Source organism: Miniopterus natalensis, chromosome 12, assembly GCF_054644295.1.
Source record: "Miniopterus natalensis isolate mMinNat1 chromosome 12, mMinNat1.hap1, whole genome shotgun sequence".
Taxonomy (NCBI): Eukaryota; Metazoa; Chordata; class Mammalia; order Chiroptera; family Miniopteridae; genus Miniopterus; species Miniopterus natalensis.
The window spans coordinates 65836753-65849328 of NC_142092.1; the positions used below are offsets into that span (position 1 = coordinate 65836753).

The following is a 12576-nucleotide window of genomic DNA, read 5'->3' on the forward strand; positions in this document are numbered from 1 at the left end:
AGTAATATGGTAGGTAGGCATCGTCACCTACCTCACCGTGCAATACAAGGTTTCAATAGCAGTTTTGTTTTTTGTGTGTTTCGTTTTGTTTTTCAAGATTCACTTTATTGTCTCTCTTGAGTAGCTGAGTTTTATTTTTTTATTATTATTTTTTTTAATACATCTTTTATTGATTTCAGAGAGAGGAAAGGAGAGGGAGAGACAGAGATAGAAACATCAATGATGAGAGTCACTGATCGGCTAGCCTGCAACCCGGGCATGTGCCCTGACCGGGAATCGAACGTCGATCGCCAGGATCCTAGGTCGATGCTCAACCACTGAGCCAAGCCTGGCCGGGCTTGTTTTGTTTTTTAAATAGGGTCTTAAAACATGCTGATAGCACAATTCTGTGAAGGTGGTTCTTTGAGAGGCCAAGATACTATGATCTTAAAATATATCTATCTACTGGTCAGCCCTAATCAAAGATTAAAGCCCAGGATAATTAAAAGATTACTGATTATTGTTTTGATGTGTAATAATTAAGATACATGTTAAAAGCCACCTAGCATTTATAGAAAATGCCCTTTTTAAACTAACTTACAGGAGGAGCACGTTAAGATTTTTTTCCACTCTGTTTTTATGTTTAAGAGCATCATACATTTCTCTGTCTACATGTCATGAGGACTTTAGTGATTTTTTTCCATAAAAAGTGAACAGCCTTCATCCAAGGAAGCACTTTTATATGAGTAAAAAGAAAAAGCACAGTTTTAAAGTCTGTGTCATGTTGATTTTAGTTATGAGTCTAGAAAATAAAAGCGTTTTTTAATGTATTGGGAATTATAAATGCAGCTGACTCCTGATTAAGAGAATTTCTTTCACAATATATTTATTTGAGTTAAAAATGGGGGCTAGAAAGAAATCAGTTGGGTTCCAATACCAGCTCCTCACTTTCTAGCCAAGTGATTTAACTTTTCTCTTCAGTCGTCAAATGGGAGAAATGATAGAACCCACTTCAGAGGGTTGTTACAGTAGATCTATGTGATCTATCTGTATATAAGGTGCTTAGAACAATGACTACGGGCCTGTCTTAGCTCTTGTTGTTTAATTATTTCAATTTGTCAAAATTACTTCTGACAAGCTGTAGCTGACTTTTTAAGAGCAAAATGTAACCAAAAGATTATTTTATTTCTGTGAAGCATATTGTAAAGATAGGATATGGTATAATGGCTTTGAATGGAATTTTGGTGTTTCTGTTTTATTCTGCTTTCTTAAGTATTCCACGATGGCTTTTAACAAAACATGTACAACATTCCAGATTAGCCTTAAGATCTAACTTTTTCTTTAGGCATTAAGCTACTATGGAAATAATAATCTTCCCTATGTTGGTTATTTCTCATGGCAGCCTTCCATTGCATTTTCTTTGTTTGGGTACTTTCTTTTTCTTCCTGCCATTCTTAGCTTTCTATTTTTTAACTTGAGTTTACAAAGGGTGTGTATTCAAAGGGTTTCCGCCGGTTCCCAGTACCTTGTTAATCCTGAGAAGTTACCCAGTGAGCCAATTCTCACAGTAAGGTATAAAAATAGTCATCCAGAAAAATTGCAGAATGTGGTACCACTGTTTGAACTAATGGACAACTTTCAAAATCAACACAGGGAGAAGAAAACAGCACAAACATCATCATTTCCTTAGATTTTTCTCTCCACAAATTATTTTAGAAGAGCCTTAAAATTTTAAAAAGTAACAAAGTCTCACCATTGCTCTATCATATTCATTAAAAGAGTGTAAGAATTGGGGCGAAGAAAGAAATCAGTCTCATGAACAGAGCCTACTTTTGATTTCTGTTGAGCTTATACTCAGTGTTCATTTCACCAGTTTTATTCAACAAATTCAGTCCAGTATTTTATTGATTACCTAATAAGTAAAAATGAGTGGCTTACTCTCACTAAGCCTGAATTTCCATATTATATAATAAGGAAGTAATGCACTTCTCTTTTTTTAATACAGCTTTTTAAAAAATTTAATTTATTGGTTTTGGAAAGGGGGAGAGACAAAGACATCCATTTGTTCCACTTATTTATGCACTCATTGGTTGCTTCTGTTGGATGTGTGTGTTTCTCCTGGGTAATTCTTAGGAGTGGAATTGCTCGGTCTGGGTAGATGTGTGTTTAACTTTACTGCCCTATATGTAATTCACTAAATGGTATCCTTTTACACCTTTATTAGCAACAATCGAGAGTTCCAATTGTTTCATATCCTTGCCAACATTTGGTATTGTCCTTATTTTAGACAGTCTAATATGTTTCAGTGTGTGTGTTCATAATTTCTGAACTGTATATACTATTTTATGTTGTAGCTTGAAATGTAAGGGACAGTGTATCACTAATTATAGGGTTTTATTTAAACCTTTACTACATAGGTAATACAGAAACACTGTATACAGACTTTGAGAATTGACTTTTGTAAAATGTAGCAAATGTTTTTAACATTTTTTATTACATGAAAAAAAGCATGTGTTCAAAGGAATATACATTTCAAGTTATTGCAGCTTATTACAGAATTTCTGCAGGTAAAGCGTGTATGAAATCAAGCAGCATGTCAGTGTATTTAAAATCATTACTAAAATCTCTCCAGTCATATTGCCTGTGACAAAGTACTGTGTTATATTTAAAGCAGGGATTGGCACAGTGTGGTCTGGGAGCCAAACTCAGCATGCTTCTTGTTTTTGTAAATAAAGTTTTGTTAGAATACAGGAATGTTTGTTTATTTACATATTGTCTATAGCTACTATTGCTCTACAAAGGGAAGAGCTGAGTAATTGCGACACAAAGCCAAAAATATTTGCTATCTGACTTTTAACAGAAAAAGTTTGCAAGATATTAATACTGCATAATTATATGGCATTTTAGTTTTCTTTTGGAGATTAAAGTTGCTTTTGGGGGGATTAAAGGAAGCACCCAAAACATAAAATCAGCTGATCAAAAAAACTACTACCGTAACTTCAATAATTTTCAGGGCATGTCTACTGACTGTAGTTTCGCCATTCCCTGTTCTTTTAAGTTTGTATCTCTGCACGATTGCCTTCAGCGCATTTGTAAAAGCTTGTTTGTTAAGCCATTTTACCAACTAGTCTGATTGAGAGGCAGGCTATATATATGGTTGACTTAATCAGTTTGGCCATGAATAGTGTTATCCAATATGCTCTGCGCCAGCAAGTTCTCCGTATCAGCTATGTTAACTCCTTAGAAATAAAAGGCCTATGTATTGTATAAACCTTAATTTTACAAGCACTTGGGTTTGGATGTTTTGCAGAACTCTTTGCTGTGTTCTATTAGGAAAGAATCATCCATAATGTTACTGTGATTTATTTTCAGAATCTTTTCAAATTTAATGATGTCACTATTCTAATAGGAATTTACTAAAGTCATCATTAGAATTTCTGGATCACTTTTGTACAACTTGGCCTCTGGCAAGTCAAATGGATTTATTCCTAAGTTCTTCTGCATATTTCCAAAGACCAAATATTTTAAGCAAGTGGCTCACATGGAACTCCTCGATTTATTATCATTCTTGAAGGCATCAAAAATTCAGTATGTGAATTTTCAAATTCACCTGCTTTCAAGGGCAGTTTACCCCATAATTCTTTGGTGCCTCCCACAGTCGATCAATGCATAAGAGAAGGAAGACTGATGAGAACTGACAAGTTATAGACTATTACCAGTTTTTTGTTGTTTTTCCATCCTGTGTGCATTTGAATTTCCAAATCATGTACATATCTCTAATAACGGTGCATCCTTTTCAGGTTATCTTCATCATCATTCTGATGTTACTGATTAACTAGCATAAAATATTTTTAAACTTTCCATATTCCTCTCAATTCTTAATATAATTTTCTAACTTTCCTGCTTGTCTAAAGCCACAATGTATCATTCTTAGCATGTTTCAGAACTTTCATTGTTGTTTTATAGAATTCCTTAGAGAAAATTCATCTGACATTTAAAAAATCAGAATTCTCTTTAGAAGTGGAGACACAATTCAAGTGGAGATATAACTGAAGAATAGAAATAGCAGTTTTTTCAGAATAATTTCTTGTAACTGCACTCCGTATATAGGTCAATAATATAGATGTCTTTTCATCATTTCTGGGAGGTTTCGTCAATGTGAAATTTATCTTTATCACTGTTTTAGTGCGTTAAGTCCCCCTTCTTTTCTTCAAGTTCCAAAACCTTTCAGACACTGCCCCAGCTCTGAACATTGCTGGAGACTTTGCTTCCTTTCACTTCTATCAAGTGACATCTCTATGCATGTCAGACACCATACAGCTTTATAAGGTGCGTGATATTAGCCAGAGAAAGTAAGAAACTTACCTAAAGTTGTTTAGTAAGAAACTGAGCCAGCTTTCAAACTCAAATATATCTGACTCTAAGCTATGCCTGTTTGTTAAGGCCTTGTGTGTATGGATTTTCTTTCATTGTCATCATTTAGGTATATATACCTAAAGTAGTACTGGGAACTCGGTCTAAAGCATTTGAATCATCCTGGGCCTCTTTTATTTGTATAAGTTTTTTGTTTTTTTTTGGTATGTGTTTCCATTGTAATTGGAAATAAGTTCCATATGTAATTTATGTACAATAAAGTTCAATTTTAAGTGAATGGTTCAATACATTTTAACCACAGACGTGATAGATAATATTTCCATCACTTCAAAAAGTTCCCTGCTTTCTATAACTTATGATTTTGCCTCTTCTAGAATTTCACATATGTGGAATTATAGATAATAGTCTTTTGTTTCTGAATTTTTTAACTTAGTAGAATGTTTCTGAGATCCACCCGTGCCATGTATATCAGTAGAGTTTCCTTTTTGTTGCTGAGTAGTAGTCCACTCTGGATATGCCACCTTTTTATATCCACTTGCCCATTGGGACACATTTGTATTATTTCAGGTTTTTGTTATTGTGAATAAAGCTGCTATGAACGTTTGAGTTCAAGTCTTTGTGCATGTTCATATTTTCATTTCTCTTGGATAAATACCTAGGGTTGGAATAATTGAATTGTGTGTAGGTTTAACTACGAGAAACTTTCAAATGGTTCTCTAGGTATTTGCACCATTTTGCATTTCTACCAGCAATGTACCAGAGTTCCCAGTGTTTCACACCCTTTACCAGCACTTAGTAATCCCGGATCTTTCTAATTTTAGTGTTCAGTGGGTGTTTAGTGGAATCTGATTGTGATTTTAATTTACATTTCCTTGATGACCAATGATGTTGAAATTTTTTCTTGAGCTTATTTGCCATCTGTATATCTTTCGTGGGGTATCTATTCAATCTTTTACTACCATTCCCCCCTTTTTATAAATCAGTTGTTTGTCTCCTTATTTTCTTTGGGTTATATTCTGGATACAACTTTATTATCAGATAGATTTTAAAGGTATTTTGTCCTGGTCATAGTTTACATTTTCATGTTTTTAACAGTGGCTTTTGTTTTGAATAGTAAATTTTAAAATTTTGATGAAGTCCAGTTTATCATTTTTGTTTTATGATTCATGACTCACAGGGACCCCTCTGGATATCTCTGCAGCTTCCCTGTTCAGCTTTTTCTCTTCAGTATTCTGACCTGCAAATTCTAGCTACCTTGCCTTCCCTGAATTCTGCTGTCTCTCTCCTCAACTCAAGGAGACACTCCCCACCCCGGATCTGTTTCTGTTCCCTCTCCATGTGCTGCAGCCTGGAAGCTGCCACCAGGTGATAGCTGCTGTCATCTTAAGTCTCACCTTGAATTTTGTCCTTTTGTCAGGAATCACCACAGTTCTGGGCTGCCTTGTTGTTATATATGCCAGTAAAGCTCATTGGAAGGCAGTTTGGCAGTGTCTTTGAAGGTTTTAATAGTTTACTGGTTAAGAAAGCATGGGATTTAAAGTTAGTTCAGATCCCACAACTGTAAAGTATTTGACCCTGGGAACAGTTAGCCAAAAGGCTAGAGAAATTACTGAGCAAGAGAGGAATATCACTTTCATTTTTCATCTTGAAACTGGAGTGTCAGGCTCTTGGATAGTGTTCTGAATATGATGCCTGTTCAGAGAGAATCGAGGCTATTGTCTTGGCTGCAAAGACAGTGCTTTGTTGAAACAAGCTCATGCTCCTGTGCTCCAGTTCCTTAGCATGTGAGCAAACAAAAGTTAACAAGGTGAAGACATTAGAAATAGCTAGGTGCTTGGTATGTTTTATGAAGGGCTGTTGACGTTATTGATGTTTGTTCAGTTTTAGTTAAGTCATAACAAAAACAGGAAACAGTTTTTCTCCCTTGGCAAAAGCAAGGGATATTTACCAAGCCTGTTTGAATCCCTTGGCACCCGGTGAACTAGCTTCATACTGCTCGGACTGCCGTGTACATTTTTATGCCATTTGTTCTATGACAAACCCCAATCTAGGGGCTTCTCTTTTCTATTGAGAACCTGACACATGGACTTCATGTCAAAGGATCAATTAAAGCAGCAATTTTCATACCCAGTTTTTTAACGGGAGTACTTTGCCTCCTTTTGAGATTAGGTTTCATGTTTTCCTGTGGGAATTCTGTTTTGAATAGAACGTTTTACCTGTTACAATAGAAGGGTCACCAGCTGCACTTTCTTGCAACAGGGACGGAGTATACATGAGGTGTAGAGAATGAAACAGCAGGCTGCTTTTCTTCCATCTTCTCTCCTCCCCCTCCCCAAGCTTAATAATAGCTTTTGCTTGAGTAGTTGGCCCCTAAAGATGTTGTAACTCGGGCATGTGTACGTGTATATATGTCCCTCCAGTATTTTAAAGCATGTAAATGAGAAGATCTTGTATAAATACAAACAAATAGATACATGATTGACCACTAAGCCTTTCCTTTCCTTATGTTTCCACAGGAGTCTCCCCAGGACAGTGCTATCACCCGGGATATTAACCGGACATTCCCAGCCCATGACTATTTTAAGGATACAGGAGGAGATGGACAAGATTCCTTATATAAAATATGCAAGGTATTTCATGCCCCCCCCCCCAATAGACTCAGTTTTGAATGGTCGATTTGGTTCTTTGAGATTATGCAAAAGATAACTACAAAGTGTAATATGTATTTGATATTCAAGAACGAAAAAAAGGAGAGGAAAGACTTTGTAAAATCAAAGATAACACAATTTTAGATGATGATGAACAGGAATTAATTGGAAATAAAATAGTAAGGCTCCTTTTACCCTCTTAATCAGGACTTTCAAATGACGGTCCCCTGGCTCCACACTGAGACTTCCAAAAATTGATTTTGTGAAACCAGTTGAGTCTGTAGTAGTGCAAGCTCCTTTTCAGATGCACAGTGTAAATGACAAACTTGGCACCTGGGACACATCCAACAGTAGCAAGTGCTAATGCCCATCCAGGTGGACTTTTAACCTGCAACATAATAAATGCTGGGAAATACTGGTGCCTGTCAGAAGGTCTGTATCTGGGAATTGCAAGGAAATGGTACACTGTTCAATTTCAATAACTTATTTTCTAGTAGATTTTGGTAACTTCAGAGCCAAAAGGAGGAGTGGGGACCAGAGTTCGTCATCCTTCCTCTGTTCCTCTGTCTTTCCCCTCCAAAGCTAATCAAGTACCTACTTAACATTTATATATGAGGTGCAGTCAAGGCACAAGACGTGTCCTTAAGGAACTTACATATTATGATTGAAAAGGCAAAACTAGCAACTAAGTTTTAGGACAGACTAGCAATGAAGGGTGATTCTCCAATGGTAAACTGGTGCTTTAAACCATACAGGCAGTTAAATTTAGAGAAATGTTTCTTGAGTTTAATTTTCATTTCCCCATAGGATGCACAAAGCTATGATTTTGGTTGTAATCCTCCTCTCTGATCATCCTTTCCTAGCCCTTCTCAGTTGTTCTTCCCACTTAAGCAGCCAGCCAGCTAGCTTCCCGGAAAGAAACCCTGTGCTTACCGCCTCTGACCCTGCAGCACTCTAGTTTCTTCCTCATGATGACTTTTGCACAACTCTCTCTACTCTTCTCACCCTCCTGGTCGTGCTCTCACTTCTCTCACAACTTTGCTCCCTCCCTCAGTATTTCATCTCTCTACCTGCTCCTGAAACAGAGGCCTTCCTCCTGACAGGTGCTCATTCAGTGGTTGCTGCGCTTGACACTGTCTCCCTGATGAACCCTTCCACCCCCCAGAGCTTCAGCTGTCACCACTATACAGATATTCCCAAATCTACATTAGCTCAAGGTCTAAATTTCCAGCTGCCAGTTGGTCTCCATGTGAAAGTCTATCAAGTAAATCAAACAAAAAAGATGTAAAAATGATTTCATTTATAAACACATTTTGCACTCAGCCCTCTGAATAGTATAATGACATATGTCTTTCCACCTAGATTTAATATTTATCAACATATCGCTACAGTTGCTTCATTAAAATTTTTCCTGTATTAGTTTTAAAGCAAATCTCAGACATCATGATCCTAAACTCTCCACTATCCATCTCTTAAAAAATAAGATCATTATGCATCTAGAGCACCCATCAGTATCATTCAATAGCCACTCCTTACATTTCCCTAAAAGTCTGTAGTTTGGTTGGAATCAGGATTCAGCTATATCCTTGTTATGTTTAGTTGTCCTATCAATTAAAAACAGTCTTCCTTTTCCCCCATGCCATTGTCTTGCTGAAGATACAAACACTTCTCTGCTCGTTTCCAGTTCCTTCCTTTGGCCATGTTGAGTTTGATGTGGTTGATGTATCTTGTAGCCATACTACCCCCTCTGTCCACACCCTGGTAGAAGTCTCTCATACGGTGCTGGCACTTTTACAGATGCCACCTTGCATCAGTCTCCCTGCCTTTGGATTCTAGCCTATTTATTATTTTCTCTTTGTTGACTCCAGAATTGGATCACTTCAGTGACCTCCACTGAAGCCTTTAATGCTTCCCCATAACACACAGAATGAAATAAAAAAATTCTTAGTTTATTTCCTGGTCCTAGATTTCTTAGCTTAGCACTAAAGGCATTTTATAATATATCCTGGCTTATTCTCTAAGTATTTTATGTTTCATCCACATTGAACTTCTCACTGTACTCTTGTTGATTTATTTGTCAAACTTCCCAACTGCATGGTGAAGTCCTCAAGGGCAGCAATCATTCCTTACATGTGTTAGCATGTGTGGCATTTGGCACAGTGCTTGGCATTAAATGTTGGATTAATGAAGTACCTTTTCTTCTCCATATTTTTTATAGCCTCCATCAGCCTTATATTCCAAACATTTCCCAAACGTATGATGTACTTTCATGTGTGTAGGCATTCCTTCAAGCTTCTCCATGAACCTGAAAAGTAGGCTCCCCTCCATTCCCTGTCTATAGAAATTCAGTACATTTTCAACCTAGTGCCTAATTGATTAAGCCATGTGCTAATCATGTGTCAGGTGAGGACTGGGACGTAACACAACTCTATGATAGAAATACTCTGATTAGTCTCATCTTACAAATAAAGAATATAGGTAATGGGTTTAAGATCTAGACCTAGACATTAGCTGTTGTGGGATTTCAGCCCAGCTCTAACTCCAAAGCCTGTGTTTCTTGAACAATCAGCGGTGGATTGATAACCTTCACAAACACTGAGCCATGTGTGTCTATATTACTACTAGTTGGTACAGTCTTAACAACGTTGGTATTAACACATTTGAGTTCAGTTTAACACATTTGAATGGTGCCTTATTGTATCATTAACAGCTCATTTCTAAATACTGTGCGTATCTTATCTTTGGAAAAGTATGTGTTTCTCGTTCTGTGGCCCTCTCATCACATAAGCTTTGATCAGATGGGGGAATCTAATGGAATTATATTGAATTTTACCTGAATGAAAGCCTGATTATAATATGTATATTTAAAAGCTAGAGTTTTACCAGAGTCTAATGATAAAACCTGTGTATGTGTTGACTGAATTTTCATCTAATAAGCATTGGCATAATATTTTGCTAAGTGATGTGAATTCTGAGCATACCCAATTCTGCCTTCTTGGGACACAGAGGAACCTTGGCATAAAGGGAGTTTTATTAGAAATAAATTTGTCAAACAGGAAATAGCATCTTGAATCTATAGGAATTCCCCTTTCCACCACGACTTACATGAGAACTATAAATATTAATCATAAAAACAAGACTGAAAAACAACTGAAGAACCAAAGAGCAAACCACAAGGAATGTTAGATGTCAATATTCTGTTAAAGATAATGTTCGGAGAGATGGGTAGTGATCTTCTATTGCCAAGAAAAATACAAAATAAGAATTCCAGAGAACCCACAAGCAGTTTCAGAGCAGTCCCTCTTATCAGAAAAGTTATTACTGGCACTGCAGAGAGAACTGTATTTTGGTGTCTTTGCCAGAAGACTTTTTCCCAGAACAAAGATGAATAACATTAACATGTTTAGTGAGTGCCTGCTGTGTGTGAGGTGCTGGCTAGGTAGGTCTGCTGGGGCATCACTCCAGCCCATGAGCAGCTCAGTCACGAGAGGATGGATGTTTAAAATGCAGTGAGGTAAGTGCCCTAACAACCATACATGTGTAGTAAGTGCCATAGAAGCGCAGAGAAGAGGGAATTCTGAAGGATGGAATATGTTTGGAGCCTGAAGGAAGCATTTTTCAGATGGAGGGAAAAGCATGAGTAAAGACAAGGAGTTATGACCACCTTTTTTTAGTGCCGAAGTGGTGTTTGCTTAACCTTCCCTGCTCCTTGGCAACAGAAGGTGGCATGGTGACAGTTTTATTTATTGTAAAATAAAAAATGGGCTTGGAGAGAAATGTTTGCATCACCCATTGACCATCAGAATGCCCCAGAGGAGTGTGGTTAGCACCTTCCAGGTTTCTGTGTTCAAGGTACTACAGGGCATCTGACCCACGAGTGACTACATTCGTTTACACCTCCTGTGTTGGTTGTTTTTTTCAGGCTTATTCTGTGTATGATGAAGAGATTGGCTATTGTCAGGGCCAGTCATTTCTTGCTGCTGTTCTGCTTCTCCATGTGAGTAAATGAGCCTCTGTTATGATTTAGACATGGCCTGCCTCAGTTTATCCTTGTCTTATAATTGAGCGTGGTTTTATTTTGGCTTTGACCAGACTCTAGGGCATGAGTTTTAACTCCTGTATCTGGAAACCTTTTTCATAATTTAATGTCATCGTGGAAGAGAAACGTGAGAATAAGTGAGAGTGCTGAAAACTGGTACAAGGGCAGACTTCATTTTTATTGCTAGGATGATTGTATAGACTTTGGTCTTAGTTGGACCCTTGGGGACATTTTATCTTCTCTAAAATAACCACATCATTAGTATTTGTTTGGGGATTTATGTATTGGGGTGGGAGGGAGGCTGAGAAGTTGATTTTCTTTAGTGCTATTTTTTTCATTCATTCTCCAACTTATATTTTTTCAGATCTATAGCAAAATTCAAAAAATCTCAAGGTGTAATACCCATATACTCTTCACCTAATTTACTAATTAATATTTTTCTACAGCTGATTTCTCTCTCTTCCTCTGCATTTCCTCGTACACACACACACAGACACACACACACGCTTTATTTTTTTATCAAAAAAATTTTTTTTGGTAAATCAGTAGCAAACATCAAAGTACTTCACAATGCTTGAGCATGAATCTCCTAAGGACATAACCATAGTATCACAGTCACATCCAAGAAATTCCACACTGATTTAGTATTGGCTTATACACAATTCACATTCAGTTTTCCCCAGTTGTTTACTCAGCAAAGTCCTTTATAGGTATTTTTTCTGAACCCAGATCATTGAACTGCATGTGATTGATTCCAGCATTGCATTTGGTCGTTAACTTCTCTTTATTCTCTTTATCTAAACTACCCCCTTGCCTTTTTTGTGTATTTCATACCACTGACAGTCTTGAAACATTTTAGCAAATTATCTTGTAAAACATCCCACATTCTTGATTTGTCTGATCATTTCCTGATGATTCAAGTTAGTGTTTAGCAAAAACACACAGGTGATGTTAACAGAGTTTTGAGCACCTGTACGGACTGTACTGTGCTAGAGACCAGGAGAAAATAGTGTAGACTTGGTCCCAACCCTTGTAGACACAGAGCAGGGGAAGCTGGCCACCTGTGAGCAAAACGTCACACGAGCACATCGTTAATTCAGTGGCGCTGTGAAGACATAGTAAGTAAAAAGTTTGATGCAAGATTATAACAAGGGAGCCAAGTTTAGATTCCAGGCTCCTCTGGGGAGGTAACCTTTAAGGTGAACCCTGAAAAATGAGAAGGGTTCTCATTTAACTTTTTTAATATTGTTATGAAAATAATAAAAGTATTTTGAAAAGCAAGAGAGTAGAAAATAGAACATTCCCAGAAAAGGAAATAGTACAATATACAGAAGCACTGAAATTGGGAAAACTTGGCATATGGAAGGAACTGAAAGGACAGTAGGACTGGAGCATGATGAGTGATGGGGAGAGGAGAGGGAGCTGAGGGGCAACGAGACCTGCCTAGCGGGTCCCTTGAGGCCAGGCCAAGAAGGCTGGACTTTGTTTCTCTAAGCAAGGGAAGCTTTGGAAGAGTTTTAAGCCATTTTGTGTTGC

At 37.3% G+C, this 12576-nt stretch overlaps 1 protein-coding gene across 1 annotated transcript in view; it reads left to right on the plus strand.

The window, feature by feature from the left end:
- The window catches only part of RABGAP1 (RAB GTPase activating protein 1), a 118299-nt gene that overhangs the window by 75042 nt on the left and 30681 nt on the right, over positions 1 to 12576 (plus strand). Inside the window, exons 14-15 of the mRNA XM_016210947.2 lie at positions 6870 to 6983; positions 10924 to 10998. Of these exons, the coding sequence (XP_016066433.1) occupies positions 6870 to 6983; positions 10924 to 10998 (189 nt within the window). The remainder of the gene's footprint in view (positions 1 to 6869; positions 6984 to 10923; positions 10999 to 12576) is intronic.